The 18,362-nt window shown below is 42.2% G+C and overlaps 1 protein-coding gene across 3 annotated transcripts in view; it reads left to right on the top strand.

Moving 5' to 3' along the window:
• The window catches only part of LOC121080531 (zinc finger protein 462-like), a 103,931-nt gene that overhangs the window by 79,407 nt on the left and 6,162 nt on the right, over positions 1-18,362 (top strand). For all 3 annotated transcript variants that reach the window (XM_040578603.1, XM_040578602.1, XM_040578604.1), the window contains exons 8-11: positions 1,806-2,064; positions 4,301-4,437; positions 11,349-11,572; positions 15,643-15,769. In XM_040578603.1, coding sequence (XP_040434537.1) covers positions 1,806-2,064; positions 4,301-4,437; positions 11,349-11,572; positions 15,643-15,769 — 747 coding nt within the window. The remainder of the gene's footprint in view (positions 1-1,805; positions 2,065-4,300; positions 4,438-11,348; positions 11,573-15,642; positions 15,770-18,362) is intronic.

Below are 18,362 nucleotides of genomic sequence, written 5' to 3'. Positions count from 1 at the left end.
CTTTTCCCAGCTATTCAGTATTCACACTCACCCCCAAACACATAATGGGCCCACCACTCACACCACAGTACACCACCACAAATTCCCAATAGCAGAATCAAGGCTCCTTCTGGAGACTCAAAATCATTCCAATTATTCCAGATCCAGCCCATGACAGTTCCCGGTGTTGCCCACATTCTCTGCTAATTACCGTTGTGGGAAAAACAGTTTAAAGTTGGGAAATTTCACTTGTGTTAATTTATTGCCAACCAGCCCAAACCTCCCATCATTGATTTGGGCGTTGAGAAAAAAAGATGACACTTAGACAAACGCATAAACACCTATCCTCTCTCCTCTCCAGTCTCATCTTCCCTTATTTTCACAAGTTACACTCAGTCTGTCAAAATTCCTCTAATAAGGAATTGGGTGGTGTAGAAGGTTGAGGTGATATGTGTAACGGTTTCTGCCTTGTGTGCCTGCTCCAGCATGGGTTGCCCACAGGCTGCATTCCCTTCAGAGGTGTATGTACCACACACACACACAAAGTACCTCTCCGGCCACCACTGGCTGCCTGTGTATTTCTTAAATATGTTTGAGCAGGAGTGCTGTGTACTTCTTTTATGGGATAACATTTTGGGTTTTTTCTTTCCCACAGTTTGCCTCATGGCAGGCTGGAAGCAGCTGAGAGTGACACAGGGCCTTAAGATTTGAATGGGTAGAACTCATTGTGAGCAAACCTGCTGTAGAAGTAATGAGAAGAAAGAGAATAAATATATTGTGATCCAGTCTCTGCTCATGCAGCTGAGCTAGAAGAAACAAAAAAAACCCCTGAACTGTTTTACCAGAAGCTTTCATGTCTCTGCTGTATACCTGATGATGAAGCTGGGGAGCCTGGAGTCATTTTCCTCCTTAAGTTTTGGTTTTGTTTGGTACTTTTTGTTGTTGCTGTTGGCCTGTTTTTCATTTCTAAAGCATATATAACTATCTCTATGCCAGTGAGGAAAGAAAGCAACCATTTTACTCTCTTGAAAACAGATGAAGTCCAGACACTGAGTGCTGTACAGGCCTGTTTGCCTTTTGTTTCTCTTTACTAATTGGTTAATTTCCAACAAGTATGTGTTTTAGAGAATTCATACATATGCAGCCTCAGGGAATTATACTTTGGAAATGAAGTACCTGTTAAAACATGAGGTGGCTAGTATACTTTGTATTCTGACTTTTTTTTTTTTTAATCATCTTTTGTTTTCCTTTTCAAAAACATTAAGAAAAGAGCCTTTTGTTATCTTTTCAGGAATGTCACACTGAAATTCATCTGTGCTTTGTCTGCTTTCATTTGTACCATTCATGGGCAGTTGTGGATTAGATAGGACAAAGTAGCTGAATTCCTAACTTCCACATTCAAATCAAAGTATTGGGAAACTTCCAAGACTCACCTCCTTTTTTTTTTTTTTTTTTTTTTTTTTAATAAAGTATTCTAGTTTTCAGTTTGTGTGATGAAACATATCTAGTCTGTGTTTTTTTAAATATCATTAAAATGGTGTGACAGCCTTGTGTTGGGTTGTATAAGGGCAAGGGAAATATTGTATCCATTTCCTTTTTCTTTCTGTCTTTAATAAGTTACTCTCATATATTTATCGCTCCCCAGATCAGATTTAAAAAGTCTAATCTCAACTGACCACCTTTTACATTGTAGAATACAAATCGGGTTAGATGAAGAAATGGTAATCCACTTATTTCTTCAGAAGACTGTCTGCTGGAGCAGGCCTGGAACCTTTTTAAATTTCATTGACCCACCTGGAATGACAACCCTCCCTCTTTCTTTATAGACTCTTCATACTCGGAACCTCCTGATGTTCAGCAACAGTTGAACCATTACCAGTCTGCAGCTCTGGCCAGGAACAATATCAGCCAAATCCCACTTTCTGGGAGTGCTGCAGGAGTGGAAAAAACAGAAGCTATCCTTAACTGTGAATTTTGTGACTTCTCCTCGGGTTACATACAGAGCATTCGACGTCACTACCGTGACAAGCATGGAGGGAAGAAACTCTTCAAGTGCAAAGATTGTTCCTTTTATACAGGCTTTAAGTAAGTGTTGTGCAAAACAAACAAACTGAACTTCTAATGGTATATTTTTAGCGCTTCAAAAGACTTCTGAAATCTTTGTGTGAACTGGCTGTACCTAAGAGACACATGACCAGTGGTGACCAGGGAGAGGAACATAGGAAATGCCATACCAGATCACAGCAGCAGCCGTGTTAATTATTTTTCTTCATTCCTATAACAGCCTGTACCATCTGCTGAAGGGACAAGCATGAGAAACACTTGCAGTAGGCTGTACTCACTACAGTAAATAGTACAAAGAGTGGCGTTTTTTTTCCTCCTCACAATTTGTAATTAGATGCTGGTCCTCACTATCAAGTATGAGGAGTTTTCTCTCAAAAAATAAGGCATGTTTTTGGAACAGTTAGTATGAAGCATGGGGCAGTCAAATATTCTAGGTAGGTTATAGAATTTCTATTCCCTCTATGAAGAAAGCTCTCATAATACCTACCCCCCACAGTTTATCTGGCTGAGATATAAAGCATGCTCCAAAGTGCCTGATAGTATATAGAAACATTTCAGCAAATCCAATTAAACGTTGCATAATTTAAAGTTTCAGGTGTATGTTTAAGCCATGTTCCCTAAGGAAAAAAAAGGTTTATGCAGTTGTGCTGTTTCTCAGTTTCCTTCGGATATTTTGAACCCTCAGTCATAGCCCCCTTAGCTGACATTCAGGGTCTCAAAGCTATTATGTCCTTAGGAGATTTGTGAAAACAGGTAGCGTGGTTGGATAAAGGAGACAGGTTCTGTTGAAGAGTTATGCTCAACCTTTCCTATTAGAATCATAAAATCACAGAATATCCTGAGTTGGAAGGGACCCATGAGGATCATCGAGTCCAACTCCTGTATGCTGGACGTTAGACATGAGAGACCTCATACAAGAGCAGCCTCAAGTTATACATTCATAAGGGATCAGGTTTTGTTGCTTCAGCTCCTTGCTAGTTATACGACACAACTTGCTGTTTAATTCCAATTACTATTACTATCGCTACTGCAGATTATTATTTGTTTAAGCATTTCCAACACTTGATAGGTCCAATGTATCTTTTCACATTTTCCTATTGCCATTTTCTCCTACCAGAATTAAAAAAAAATGCCTTAAATCAAGCTGTAATTACATATGTTCATAGTTACATAAAGAGAGTTGTGTTCTTTATTGTGGAGTCTCAAACTTTCTGGGATTAAGTCTTTCCTCTTTAAATGTACAACATACACACATGAGCTCTTATTAAAAAAAACAACTTACAGTCACCACAGAGAATTAAAACACACAAAAGCATCCACTGAAGTTGGTAAAAAACTCACCTATTGGCTTCAATGACCATTGGATCAGGCCCAAAGCCAGTTGTGTTAGTAAACTGTTTTGCATTCAAGCCAACAGACTTTGAGAACTTTCAAAGGGGCTTTAAATTCTGTAATTTAATGCAGCCAGCAGCTTTGCTCTTGCAAGCTTTAGCACTACCTCAGGAAAAAAAATGACCTAATTCCCCCAAGTTTACAAACACCTCTCATTTTAGTATTTGACCTTGTAGCTTGATAGGTGCATAGTTAATTTCCTCTGCGTGTATGTCTCTCATATCTTTTAAGTATGCAGCTAATGGTATGAGATTTGTTGTGCAAAAGTACTCTTCATTTGTACTCTTCGTTCTCAGTCTTGAGTTTTCAGGTCCTCATAATTGAGGCATCCAAACTAATCAGCTTGGTGTCAAATTTACTGTAGGTGCAAGTCTATTTCATATTGACTCTGAACATTTCAGCTGTTGTGGGGCTAGTCCTATAAAGAGAGAGACTGTTGAGGATTTTTTTTTTCCCCCCATGAGAAATAAGATTTTTTTCACCCTTCAAAGTCTAGGACAGTTGAAAGGATTTTACCCAACTTGCTAAAATGTCTCTCTTTGCCAAAGTCAAGCAAATAACAAGCACAAAAGTTGGAAATACTTTTGCCATCTTAACTATAGCAATGTGACTATAGAGCAATCACTGCAAAAGAGTATCTTGTGCAGAATGTGTGTTCGGTTATTGGGGATATGAGCCTGCAAATGCTTATGCTCATGTAATATCCATGTGAGTAGTCCTGCTGAAATGCCATGTGGTTTTATAAAGCGAAGGCTGAGTGGTATCTGTACCATTTTATACAACGCTTCTGTAATAGAGCTGTGACACTTCAGCATTCCATACACACCTCTTCTGACTGCTTCCATGTCTCCCTCCCATTTCACAGATCTGCTTTTACTATGCACGTGGAAGCTGGACATTTGGCAGTTCCTGAGGAAGGACCCAAAGACCTTCGTTGTCCTCTTTGCCTATATCACACCAAATACAAACGTAACATGATTGATCATATAGTTCTGCACAGAGGTAAAGATGTACCTGTATATATCTATATCTGACAAAGAGAATGCTGAACAGAACACCACTCTTTCAGATTGATCCATTAAGTTTGTTCTCTGTATGTCAGCTCAGATATGTTGACTAGATCAGGCCTAAGTACATCTTACTTTTCTGTGAAATAAAAAGTTTACCAATGTAGAAGTGGGACAGATTTAAAATTCTTTTTAAGCTTTTCCTCTAGAAGAGGTCAACAGTCGTCAAGTACCTATTTAGCAAGAGTTAGACTAAGTTACAACTCAGATCTAGGCCAAGGTTGTTTGCTATGTATGTGTTTTAAAGTGCTTGCTGTCATAAACACTGTGGTAGGAAGGTTTCAGTTAACTCTAGAGGCTTAAAAATAACCCTTGACTGCTTGCTTGAAATTTCTCTCTTCATAACATCTTCCTCACACATTTTTAAGAACAAGACAAAAATTAAAATGTTTATTTCTCTCCCCCACCCCCCCCCCGCCCCCCCTTTTTTTTCCCTTCTTTTCTTTTAATCCAGCTAAAAGCAGGATTAGGGATTCCTATTCTATTAACTACAGGCAAGCTCAGAAGAGACATATTTTGTGGCACTCTGGGCTGAGATTCCTGCTGTTGTGGATTAACCCCAGTGGGCAGCTAAGTCCCATGTAGCCGCTCGCTCACTCCCCCTTCCAGTGGCATGGGGGGGAGAATCAGAAGGGTAAAAGTGAGAAAACTCGTGGGTCGAGATAAAGACGGTTTAATAGGGAAAGCAAAAGCCACACACGCAAGCAAAGCAAAACAAGGAATTCATTCACCACTTCCCATGGGCAGGCAGGTGTTCAGCCATCTCCAGGAAAGCAGGGCTCCATCACGCGTAACAGTTACTTGGGAAGACAATCGCCATCACTCCGAACGTCCCCCCCTTCCTTCTTCTTCCCAAAGCTTGTATTGCTGAGCACAACATCGTATGGTCTGGAATATCCCTTTGGTCAGTTGTGGGGTCAGCTGTCCCACCTGTGTCCGCTTCCAACTTCTTGTGCACCCCAGCCTACTCGCTGGTGAGGAAAGGCCTTGACGCTGTGTAAGCACTGCTCAGCAATAGCTAAAACATCTCTGTATTAATAACACTGTTTTCAGCGGAAATACAAAACATAGCCCCATACAAGCTACTATGAAGAAAATTAATCCTGTCCCAGCCAGACTCAGTACATCTGCCCACAGCTATCACACTTGATGCTTGTAGGTCTGTCAGCAGCCAAAGTTCAAACCTGTTTGTTGGGATAGTACTCTACCAGCCTACAGGCTGGGCCGAGTTTTTGAGCACTGTATTGCTGGTGAGCAAGCATGTTTCACATGTCATCTTTTTCTTGGAGAGCTTCTGGTGTTGCAACCACTGTCATAATCCCTTGTAGCAAAACACTTTTCAATGGCAGTGAAGTAAACATATATCATTCAAACTTCTTTCTGCTGTATATGCTATTTTGAAGGGGCATTTGAGAAAAAGGCTAAGGGCTGCTCAAAGACCCAAAAGGCATATAACAAAGCTGTCTTAGTAAGTTTAAGGGTTCAAAGAGGTGCTTTTACTTAGGTGCAAGCTTGTCCTTGAAGGTATCATAGTGTTGTATTTTGTCCAGCTTTAGGGCATGCTGCAGGATTACTCCTCTGGAGAAAAGGGGGGGGGGGAGGAGGGGGAGGAGGGAGAGCAGGGAACAGAAACCCTGGGGCTCCAAATACTGGCTTAGGCCATATTGTGAGATCGTGTTTTCTGGTATGTGGTTGTGCCCAAGATCAAGCGGAGAAGTTCTGACAGTTTAAATGCAAATAAACAGAGAGGAAGATCTTGCTGGGCCTAGTTAGGCAAGCTTCCAGCAAAAGTAGACAATGCTATGAATGTCGAGATGCAATGGTGGAGTAGCACTTCATGGGTTCAAGCAGTTGTGCTGGTTTTACAGAGCTGTTTCTGACCAAATGCTAGGAAGCAGGGGTGGTTACCCCTGAATATGTGACACCGGATCTGTTCTTTTGTATAGCTGTGGCTTCAGTTGCACAAAGCACCCTTGAGCCCTTATGCTGCTGAAGCAAAACTGTAATAGGAGGGTATGTGATTATACACTCACTAAAGTGTTGGGGGAGGTAAAACAGATCAAAGGCTTTAAAGCAAATGAAAATTTAGCCTTTAAAGTTGTATAGGCCCCTGAGGGAAGGGCAAGGATTTTTCTCAGGCATGTAGCACCCTGACTGTAAAGAAATTAAGGTCCTTTCTTAAAATTTTTCATTCTGGTGTATATATCCAGATTAAAACCTATTGTTGTGTCTAATTGTGGCAGCTAAAGCAGAGGATTTTGATGGGGTTTAATGTGCACAGAAAGAAGGTGCTGCTGTGCAGACAGGACTGAAGGATGTTGCACAGTCTCAGATAGCCTTCCTTACTTGTAGCCATTTGGATTGATAAAACAAGGACAGTCTCAAGCTGTGGTCTAAGCACACTTGTTCTCCAGGTAAAGGAAGCAGTATAAAGTCAGAAGACTGAAGGCTTTGATCCATTTTATCTTCTCTCCTATGCAAAAATCCCTATCCCTCCAGCAAAGTGAGAAAACAGTTCTAGATCTCTAACTTACATTATAGCTTTCAAAATGGTGGCATCTCAAGTCCCTGATTTGGCAGCATGCAGTTGAAATGAAGACTATTTGCCTCTTAGTGAATAGCTACAGAAGTTGATTCTTACCAAGCTACAACATTTAAGTGTTATGGCCAGCAGGATGTTGCCAGTTTGCCACTGACAGCCTTCTGTCATGTGTCACCTACTCTGCTCAATCAGTTCCTCAGAGTGATTTAACTTTGATTCATAGAATCATAGAAAAGTCTACATTGGAAGGGACTTCTGGAGATCATCTGGTCCAACCATCTGTTGGAAGCAGGACCTTAGATTAGGTTATCCAGGGCCCTGTCAAGCCAAGTCTTGAATATTTCCAGCAAGGGAGATTCCACTTCTTCTCTGGATAACCTATTCCAATGTCTAATTGTTTTCATGGTGAAGAATTTTCTTATATCCAGATGGAATTGCCCCTGAAGCAACTTGTGCCCATTGCCTTTTGTCCTGTCACCACACAGCCTTATGAAGGGAGTACCTCCATCTTCTCTATAACTACCTTTTAGGGATTGGTTTGCCTTCATTGTTACCAGGGCACACTGCTGTCTCATATTCAGCTTGCTGCCCATCAGGATCCCCAAGTACTTTACAGCAGAGTTCCACCCCAGCCAGTTAGACCCCAAGCTGTACTGCTGCTTGGGATTATTCTGTTCCAGGTGCAGGACTTGACATTTATCTTTGTTAAACCTCAATCAATTCTTGTTGGCCCAGTCTTCCAGCCAGTCGAGGTCTCTGTAAGGTTGCTCTTCCTTCTGGTGTATCTACCTCTCCCCCCAGTTTAGTGTCATCTGCAAGCTTGGTGAAGGTGTATTCAATACTGTCATACAGATCATTTATAAAGATATTGAATAGTACCAGACCCAGAATCAACCTCTGAGGAACTCCACTCATGACTAGCTGCCAGTTTGACTTTTCTTACCTCAAAAGGTGGTAGTTAATGGCTCAGTTTATCCAGTTTTCTACCCAGCTTGTGATACATCTTTCCAGTCCAAATCTTGCCAGCTTGTCAACAAGGATGTTGTTGGAGACCATGTCAAAGACCATGCTAAAAATCAAGGTAGATGATGTCCACAGTTCTCCTCTCATCCACTGAGCAAATTATTTCATCATAGAAGGCAGTCCGGTTGGTCAAGTGCACAATTCATCCTTTGTGGGCTGAAGCAGGGAGTAAGTATGGAAATTACAAACTCAGTAGCTACTTTACAGGCAAACAATGAGAAGAGATTTGGCTCTTGAGTTCCTCTTGGCCTTCATAACAGGCAAATCTTGTGAGCTCTTGAAAGTTCCATAACGGAGAGTGAACTCCTGCTACGTGCCCAGCAGAGCTGTTGGCCTTTCATTTAGTCCAAGCAGTGCAATTAGTTTTTATTATCCTTGCCAGCAAATTTTCCCATCATGAAATGCCCTGATATTTTTCCAGCACTGAACACAACCCACCAAGATCAATAGTTAGGGTTTCTTGTTTATAACCCTCAAGGCATTTGTTTTTTAGTATTTATTTTACTATTTTTTCTTGGTATAAATAATTGTTTTGTCCTTCCTTTTCATAGAATTGTCATCTGTTTCTCTGGAATAGTAAACTTTCATATATAAGGGCTTTAGAGTGTTAATGCTTTTTTTTTTTTTTTTTTCTATGTTGTGAGGAAAACATATGCCTGCTTTGGCTTTACATACTATAAATATTTAGCGCATCATTCATTGCTTTTCTATTTAATCTCAGATCTGTATTACAAGTAGCCCAAATGTTTCAATCTAAGGCAGTGATTAAATTTCTTCAGAGATGATGCTGGAGGTGGGGGTGGGGCAGAGGTCCCCTTAGTCCTTTTGCTAAACTGTTCCATGGCATGTCATCTTTTTACAGCGCATACATGGTAGCCTTTGTGGGCACTGCTGAACTTTAATGAAATTTGTGTACAGAAGCCAAAGCTAAGTTTCACAATTTCTGGATAGAACTCACCTATTTGTTGCAATTTTGCCAGTTGCTCAGATACAATAAGTGTATAAATGAGTAGCCAAATATAGAAAATGGGGGTGGGGGGTGTGATGAGAGACAGCTATTAAAGTGGTCAGAGATTATTAGAGCATCACCTTGCTAAATATGATGTTTTAAATTCAAATCACTTTGCAATTTTTAAGTTAATTGTTTGGATTAAGCTCACTGACATGAATACATGCACATTTAAGTTTACAGTCATTACTGTCATGGAGCAGCAAGTGCCAGCTGCTCCCAGGGAGTAGAGGAGGATAACATGGACAGTAGGGGTGGAGCCTTGCTGGCCAGGGCCCAGCCCCACAGTACCTGAGCAAGGCAAGCAGGACAGACCCAGAGATGATGGCCAGGTTCTACCAAGAGCCCAGATCATCAGGCAAATTTGCAGCGATGATACAGATCCAAGATCAAACCAGGAAGTTAAACCACAGGTCAGAACCAGATCCAGTGATTGCCAAGCAGGTCCATGGTGATAAGGCAAGTCCAAGATCAGGCTGGGAAGTCAGTCTATGTTGTGTTGCCTGTGATTTGGCAGATGTGTGTGTGGGTGATTGTCAGTGAGATGATGGGTTTTACTGATATGAATTAGGATGATGCATTGCTCCAAAGTGGTGGATAAAACCTTTTATACCATCCCCTGCTTTAGTGTTTTTTAAAAACATGTGTTATGTGCTAGAGAAAAATCTCATTTTCAAATGCTTTAGTGTTTCTTTTAAAAAGCTTTTAGTTGGAACTTTTTTTCACTTTTAAAAGCAAGTTACCTTATTTCAGTGAATTCAGTTGCACAGAGCTGTAAATACCTTTTAAAATATTCTTGTTATGTGTCCAAAATGACAGCTTTAACTCCTGTTATGTCTTAGAGCATGTGCACCCCCATCCCTTTTCCCACTTGATCCTGAATGGACACAACTTAGCATTTTTTTGCAACTTCTTTAGCTGGAGAGGACCCACAAGTTTTCAGAGTCTCACTCAGATATAGCTTTGGGGAAAACTTCCACTTTTTAAAGTGCACAAAGAGAAAGTTCTGAGGTAGGAAAACTTCCTTGTTCAAAAAAAGGGGAGGACAGGGAGGAGAAGAAACTGAGGAGGGTGGAATATTTAGATGGGCTGTGGAAAATTAGGCTCATGAGCAGTGGGGGTTATGCATTGGCCATAAACAAGTGGATGAATTATGTAGCTCTTGCCTCCCTATAGAAATTATGAGAGAGGTGTCAATGGACACAAGTCCCCTACCCTTCATGTTTACCCTCTAAGAATCAGGCCTGGGAATATTTTTGTTTGAAGATATCATTAATGAGGAAGATCAAACTCTTCCTTTAATCTGCAGTCCATAAGGAAGAATAGTACTACATTTCAGTGTTCTACTTCAAAAGGACAGTTGAGTAACAAAAGCTGTAGTGAAGATCTTCTGGTGACCCTCTGCTGAAAGGTCAAATTTGGGATTTCCCTTTGCATGCACAGCTCAGAGAACCACAGTGGATGAATGTTACACACATCAGGATTCCGGCTCTATAGAAAGACTGAAATTAATTGTGCTGCCCTATTAAAAGTGTGTGTTTTGTATGAGAGGAAGGAAGTAGAGAGTTTAATAACTCAGTGAGAGCATTTTCAATACATGCTTGTAGCATAATCAGAATTGTGGGAAGCATGAAATTAAGTATGTGTGGATTTTGAATCTTAACTATTAAAAAGCTGAGGGTGTATTGAAAATTTCTGCCCCTGGCTGATTGCTGCACAACCAACTTCAGGAGAAGACACTGCTGTACGCAACCTCTCACTCCCACTTGGAGTAGCATTAAACGTGATGGTGAGAATACCAGCTCTGATCATCAGAAGCTGGGAGGGTGATGTATTGGGAATCACCCTACATGCTCCCTGTTTATTACAGTTCTAGCACCTTTTACTGGCTTGTGTCATGTATTGAGCCAGAATGGAGCTTGGTCTGACTGATTTATGTCTGTTTTTATATTCCTGGGCTCTGCTACTCTGTCTCACAAATTTGCCCCAACGCTCTTATCTGCCCCAAATCTCTTCTTCCCATCCTGTTCACCAATGAGTGGTTACATTTGCAAGGACACCTGCATTTGTAGTCATGTAGGATTAACTCTCTCTGTATAGAAAGGGAATTTTCTTGTATTTCTTTGTTGGTCCAGTTTTAGCTCGGCAGATGGATTGCATACACAAATAGCAGACCCTGTTTCTTGCGTGGCTGGTATGTTACAAGCTGTTGACACATTGCCTGATGGTTTTTATTTCTTAAAACTTAATAAACATTCCCCTCTCCCCACAGAAGAGCGGGTTGTTCCCATTGAAGTTTGCCGTTCCAAACTGTCAAAATACTTGCAGGGAGTTGTTTTCCGCTGTGATAAGTGTACCTTTACCTGCTCCAGTGATGAGAGTTTGCAGCAACACATAGAGAAACACAATGAACTTAAACCTTACAAATGTCAACTCTGCTACTATGAGACCAAACACACAGAGGAGCTGGGCACTCATCTTCGAGATGAGCACAAGGTAACATCCAAAGGGATTTAATTTGTAACAATCTACTTCTTGCAAATGCTATATCTACTTTATTTGCATGTCCACTCTGAATAGCCAACTTGCATTTTTTTTCCAAAATTTGGAGAAGGCACCTGTGCTGGACTTCAGTTTCTCTCAAGTTCTGAATTCTTTTAGAAATTCAAGATTGTGGGTTTCTAAAGCTGTTGAGATTGACCAGAATTCACTGACTATTGAATGTAGAGTATGATTATCTGGAAAAAAGCATTTGTATATTGTGAGCTATTTTTTTAAGTTAAGAAACAACATTAAGGCTATGTGATTCAGACACTCACAGGAGCTTCCAAAGTGTAAGCTTGCTCTGGCAACTTAGGCAAAGTGACATGCCATGCATATTTTAAAAACACAAGTCAGTACATTCCAGTTTACGTTTAACGAGGGAAAGATAGAACTTACTGCTTAAGTTAAGGCTGCTTTGGTGTTTGTGTGGAACCTTCTGAGTACAGACCTGATCCATACTTGGAGAAGTCAAGCTTTCCACAGACTTTCTGTCTGCTTTGGATTTCTGTGGTTCTTAGCTGTGTTGCTGTAGCAAAATTCTAGAACTGAGGCATGTTTATAGAGTGGGGGTTTTTGTTAGTTTGTGGAGACAGAACTCATTGAATCCAGGTATCAGGACCTGAGCTGCCTGACTGTCACTAAAAACTTGTTCCCACTTTGTTGACTGAACAACATTTTGCCCCCCCCCTCCTCCCCCCCCAAATAAAAAAATATGGCAAAATGAGTGTCAAGAGCACCAGCAAAACTGAATGCGTTTTTTAAATGAACACTGTGAACTTATGTTGGCTTGGTATCCTTGTCTTCCTTTATTGATCCTTATTGCTACTTGAGAATCTTTCTACAGTTTAACTGGTATCTGAAATGTTGCACATCTCCCAGTGACCACAGCAAGGGTCCTAGGAGATCCAAGAAGCACTATTCCCCACCCCTCTGACTGAGTGCATCAGGCTGGGAAGATTTTCCCTCTACTTGAGTGTAGTAGGTTTGCATGGCAAGGTTTCAGTAGCGGGGGGACTACAGGGGTGGCTTCTGTGAGAAGATGCCAAAAAGCTTCCCTCATGTCCAATGGAGCCAATGCCAGCCAGCTCCAAGACGGACCTGCCGCTGGCCATGGCCAAGCTAATCAGCAATGGTGGTAGCGCCTCTGTGATAGCATATTAAGAAGGTGGTGGTGGTGGGGGGGAATTCTGCACCAGCAGGAGAGAGGAGCGAGACTATGTGAGAGCAACAACTCTGCAGACACCAAGGTCAGGGAAGAAGGAGGGGGAGGAGGTGCTCCAGGTGCTGGAGCAGAGATTCCCCTGCAGCCTGTGGTGAAGACCATGGTGAGGCAGGCTGTCCCCCTGCAGCCCATGGAGGTCCATGGTGGAGCAGATATCCACCTGCAGCCTGTGGAGGGCCCCAGGCCAGAGCAGGGGGATGCCTGAAGGAGGCTGTGACTCTGCGGAGAGCCTGCGCTGGAGCAGGCTCTTGGCAGGACCTGTGGAGAGAGGAGCCCAGGCTGGAGCAGCTTTGCTGGCAGGACTTGTGACCCCACGGGGGACTCACCCTGGAGCAGTCCATTCCTGAAGGGCTACACCCCCTGGAAGGGACCCATGCTGGAGCAGCGTGTGATGAACTGCAGCCCACGGGAAGGACTCACGTTGGAGAAGTTCATGGAGAACTGTCTCCCGTGGGAGGGACCCCACGCTGGAGCAGGGGAAGAGTGTGAGGAGGAAGGAGCGGCAGAGACGTGTGATGAACTGACTGTAACCCCTATTCCCCTGTGCCGCTCGGGGGGAGGAGGTAGAGAAATTGGGAATTGAGTTAAGCCCGGGAAGTAGGGAGGGGTGGGGGGAAGGTGGGGGTTTTTTCTGATTTGAATGGTAATAAATTCAACTTAATTCCCCCAAGTTGAGTCTGTTTTGCCTGTGATGGTAATTGCTGAGTGATCTCCCTGTCCTTATCTCGACCCATGAGCCTTTCATTATATTTTCTCTCCCCTATCTGGTTGAGGAGGGGAGTGATAGAGCGGCTTTGGTGGGTACCTGGCATTCAGCCAGGGCCAAACCACCACATTGGGTCTTCCTTCTCTCCAATAAAAAACCTGAAGTGACTACTCCCAGTAGTAACGATAATTTTCTCCCTATCTTTCTTTAATATTTTCTAAATGTTATCTGGCTAATTTGTGCCCACTCTCTGGGCTTAGGTGCACGATTGGCTTACTGCATCATAAAGAGTTTCTGTGCACGAGCTGAGTCACAGTAAGTGCCATGCATGCGGCTGCCTTTGCTTAAATCTGAACATGTAACTTGTTAAGTCAGAGCACCTCAACACAGCTGTCACTTCTAGGAACATGATACTAACACACTGCTGTATTTAGGGTAGCTTCCTATTTGCTGATATGCTAATGTGTGGTGGGTTGATCTTGGCTGGCAGGGAGAAGCCCACCCAGTCACTCTCTCACTCCCCCTCCTCAAACAGGACAGGGAGAAGGTGTTGTGGATTAACCCCAGTGGGCAGCTAAACTCCACGCAGCCGCTCACTCACTCCCCCTTCCAGTGGGATGGGGGGGAGAATCAGAAGGGTAAAAGTGAGAAAACTTGTGACGGTTGAGATAAAGACGGTTTAATAGGAAAAGCAAAAGCTGTGTGCGCAAGAAAAGCAAAACAAGGAATTCATTCACCACTTCCCATGGGCAGGCAGGTGCTCAGCCATCCCCAGGAAAGCAGGGCTCCATCACGCGTAACGGTTACTTGGGAAGACAATCGCCATCACTCCAAACGTCCCCCCCTTCCTTCTTCTTCCCAAGGCTTTTATTGCTGAGCACAACATCGTATGGTCTGGAATATCCCTTTGGTCAGTTGTGGGGTCAGCTGTCCTGCCTGTGTCCCCTCCTGACTTCTTGTGCACCCCAGCCTACTCGCTGGTGGGGCAGCATGAGAAGCAGAAAAGGCCTTGACGCTGTGTAAGCACTGCTCAGCAATAGCTAAAACATCTCTGTATTAATAACACTGTTTTCAGCAGAAATCCAAAACATAGCCCCATACAAGCTACTATGAAGAAAATTAATCCTGTCCCAGCCAAAACCAAGACGGGGAGAAAATATGATGAAAAAGCTCAGAAAAAGGTCAAGATAAAGACAGGGAGATCACTTACCAATTACTGTTGGGGCAAAACAGACTTGACTTGGGAAAAATTAAGTTAATTTATAGACAATTAAAATAGAGTTGGATGGTGACAAACAAAGACAAAAACCCCTTAAACACACACACACACACCACCCCACCCCACCCCACCCCCGTGGCTATTTTTCCCAAGCTCAGTTTCACTCCTTCCTTCCCAACTCCTCTGCCTTCTCCCCCCACCCTAAATGGCACAGAATGGCACAGGGGATATGGGGAATGGAGGTTGCAGTCATTTCGTAACAGTTCCTCTCTGCCGTTCCTTCCTCCTCACACTTTTCCTCAGCTCCAGTGTAGGGTCCCTACCGCAGGGCGCACAATCCTTCACAAACTGCTCGAGCATGGGTCCTCTCCAGAGGTTGCAGTTCCTGTCAGGAGAACCTGCTTCTGCATGGACTCTCCATGGGCCGCAGTTCCTTCGGGGAATATCCACCTGCTCCGGTGTGGTCTTCTCCACGAGCTGCAGGAGAATCTATGCTCTTGTGCCTAGAGCACCTCCTCCCATTCCTTCTTCTCTGGCCTTGGTGTCTGCAGGGTTGCTTCTCACACTTTTTTTTCCTTATGCCTCACACTGCCATGCAGTGTTTTACCCTTTCTTAAGTATGTTATCATAGAGGCACCTCAAAATGAGGGAAGCTTCTCAAATAATATCATTTTGAGAAGCAAAATGGAGAAATTTAGTATAAAAAAGGAAAGAAGAATCATTAACAGTGAATGTAATTGTGTTTGAAAGGAAACGAGTATTAATTTGACTAGGTGCCTGATAATTTCCCATTTCAGCCTATAGGTTTGTTGGTGGGTTGTTTTTTTCAATAGTTGATGGTGGCGGTTATTGTTGACAAAACCATTTCTTTTAAGGTGAGTCGTAATTTTGAGCTGGTTGGACGAGTTAATTTGGATCAGCTGGAACAAATGAAGGGAAAAACAGAGAGCTCCAGCAGCGATGAGGAAGAAAAAGAGTTAAGCCACAAGACTGAAGGCAGAGGTTAGTATAGTTGCTTTCTCTTTTATGCTGGATACTGTAATGGACACTGCCAGTTTTATCAAGCAAGACCAACTGTTGACTCAACAGCAGATTCCTTAAGTCATGGAAGCTTGTCAGTATGGGCAAAATGGAGCTTTTGTCAAGACACATTCCTCAAGGAATTTTGTGTTTCTAATGCTTATGACAAGATTTCTGTTTAAGAAAACCAAATCATGCTCCAAAAAAAAATGTTATGAGAAAATACTGGTAACATCTGTGACTGTGCAGATAACGTCTATGAGGGCTTAGAAAAATACTAAGTAAGTGGAGTATTTTAGTGGGCTGTCAGATTATTCTGTGTTGGTAACCCATGTTCAGCTTTGCTGCTCCACATTATAGCCATGAGGGATATAGTTCAGTGGCCAAGTTTATTCTGGGGCTATTGTCTGCCCAGTGCTCACAAAGCATTCCTTCCCTCCTCTTTGTGGGAGCTGACCCTTTTGCCATCACTTTGGTTGGCAACTCTGAAGCCAGGGTAGTCCCATTCCTTACCTCCAAATCACCGTTCCAACTGTGTACTTTACATTTGTGCCTAAATTCACATCTATGAATAATCCCACTGGGTTCAGTTAAGCCTTATTCATGTGTTTATTGTTCAGATGGTTAGCTGAGTAGGGATAAAGAAAGGTAGTTCTTGGTGAATTGGACTATGAGGGTTGTTGTGTGTTTTTGTGTTTGTTTGGGGGTTTTTTGCCTTTAATATTAAAATAATTTTAGTGCAAATATCTGGTCCTGACTGGAATACTCCATGTTTTTCTCACAGTCATTTGCCCTATAGTGCATGACTTCATCAATGGAATGCAGTATGTTTGCAATTCTTGTTCAACAGTAAAAGGAGCTTGATTTGAACTAATAACTGCAGTGAGCCTCGTCATGCCTAATCATCAGGTTCCAGGGGTCATCCAACCTCCTGATGCTGACTGCAGGCTGCCAAGTTCCTATGTACTTATAACTAAAAGCAAGCTGCCATGTTTACCTTTTTCCTTCTGAAATTTCAGTTTTCAATTGAAAACTCATTTCAAGTTCATTCAAGAGTTATTCACAAAAGAAAACATGTCTCCCTAGGTATTCTCAAACCTGTAAAAGGTAAAGATTGCTAGATTCACAAGCAGTTTACAAAGCATGAAGGGGCCATTAACACTTCACTTTGTGACTGGTGATATCTTTATTTAATGAGGAAGAGAGTTAGATAGGAAACAACTTTTATTGAAAAACATCCTCCACGAGATCTTTGTTAGCAGCCCTAAAGGAAATCAGGAGAGGAGCAGGAGAGATGTTGATTTCACACATGTTCCAAAGTTTGACATTATTAGCGCTGCACCCTCATGCAGAAGTTTGTTCAAGTGTCTGTTCAGCGGGGGATGTGACCCTAAGAGCTTCAGAGCTGAAAGAATGAGTCTAATGCTTTGACTAAAGGACCAGCTTCCTCTAATTTGCAGCTGTAGCAGACATGAATGTTTTGTGTAGACCAACAGCTAGAAATGGATGAAGAGTCATGCTGTCTTTGTGAGGCTTGCATCAGCACTACACACAAGCGCAGGTGCTGAAATGACCCTGGAAACCATGGTATCCAGACAGAGAAAAAGAAGGTACTATCAGCTGAGCCTCATAAATCCCTATAAACTCTACTATGGGAGAAAAAAAATAAAACTAAGATCATAATTTAAATTGGCTTCAGGATACTTGAGATTCTTGACACTTATTATGAAAATGTAAGAATACCACCTTCTAGGTTGGAGATTAAAATTTGCAGGGAGAAACAGACATAACTGTGCTTTGTGTGATCAGTAATTAAGCTAGGTATAATGTTTTAGCAATTTTTATTTGATTTTATTTTTTCACCTGCAGTCTTCTGTAATATCTGTGATTGGCTGAAAAATCTGTATTTGACTGTTCAAATGAGTGGTCTAAAAATCATGCTTATTTCCCAAATTGTATTTCACCGCTGTTCTTTCCCAGCTTCCCTTTAGAAGTGACAGTTGTTAATTTTTCTCCTTTTCAGGTAATATCAGTTCTAATTTTTAATATTTTTTTACTAGAGCAGATAAAAATACAGAAAGTCCTTATGCCATCTACAAAAGTCCAAGTTCTACTGACTTTATCTTTTGCAAAATGGTATCTTGCACCTGGTCTTCAAGTGTCCAACTGACACAGGTGCTGAAGACATGGCTACGTGGCTTGGGTGCAGTGTCACATGTTAGCATCATCTTCTAATTGATATTCAGAAGCTGCTTCCAATTCAAAAATATGGACTTCAAGAGAGCATACTTCAGCTTATTAAGGCAGTTGGTAGGTGGAATTGTTTGGGAGTCAGCACTGAAGGTCATGTGAGTCAGTGTTGAAGGGCAAAGGAGCTCAAGCAAGCTGGGAGATATTTTAGGATAACCTCCTCCAAAGCATGAGAATGGTCCATCCCAATACTCAGCAAAATGAGTAGATATATCAGGAGATGAGCTTGACTACACAAGGGACACATGACTGAGCTGCAGTGCAAAAAGAACATATACAGGATGTGGAAGCGAGGACAGGCTATAAACGAGGGTTATAAAAGCAT

The sequence above is a fragment of the Falco naumanni genome, chromosome W, assembly GCF_017639655.2.
Source record: "Falco naumanni isolate bFalNau1 chromosome W, bFalNau1.pat, whole genome shotgun sequence".
NCBI classification, from domain to species: Eukaryota; Metazoa; Chordata; class Aves; order Falconiformes; family Falconidae; genus Falco; species Falco naumanni.
This window is presented reverse-complemented; position numbering and strand designations above follow the sequence as displayed.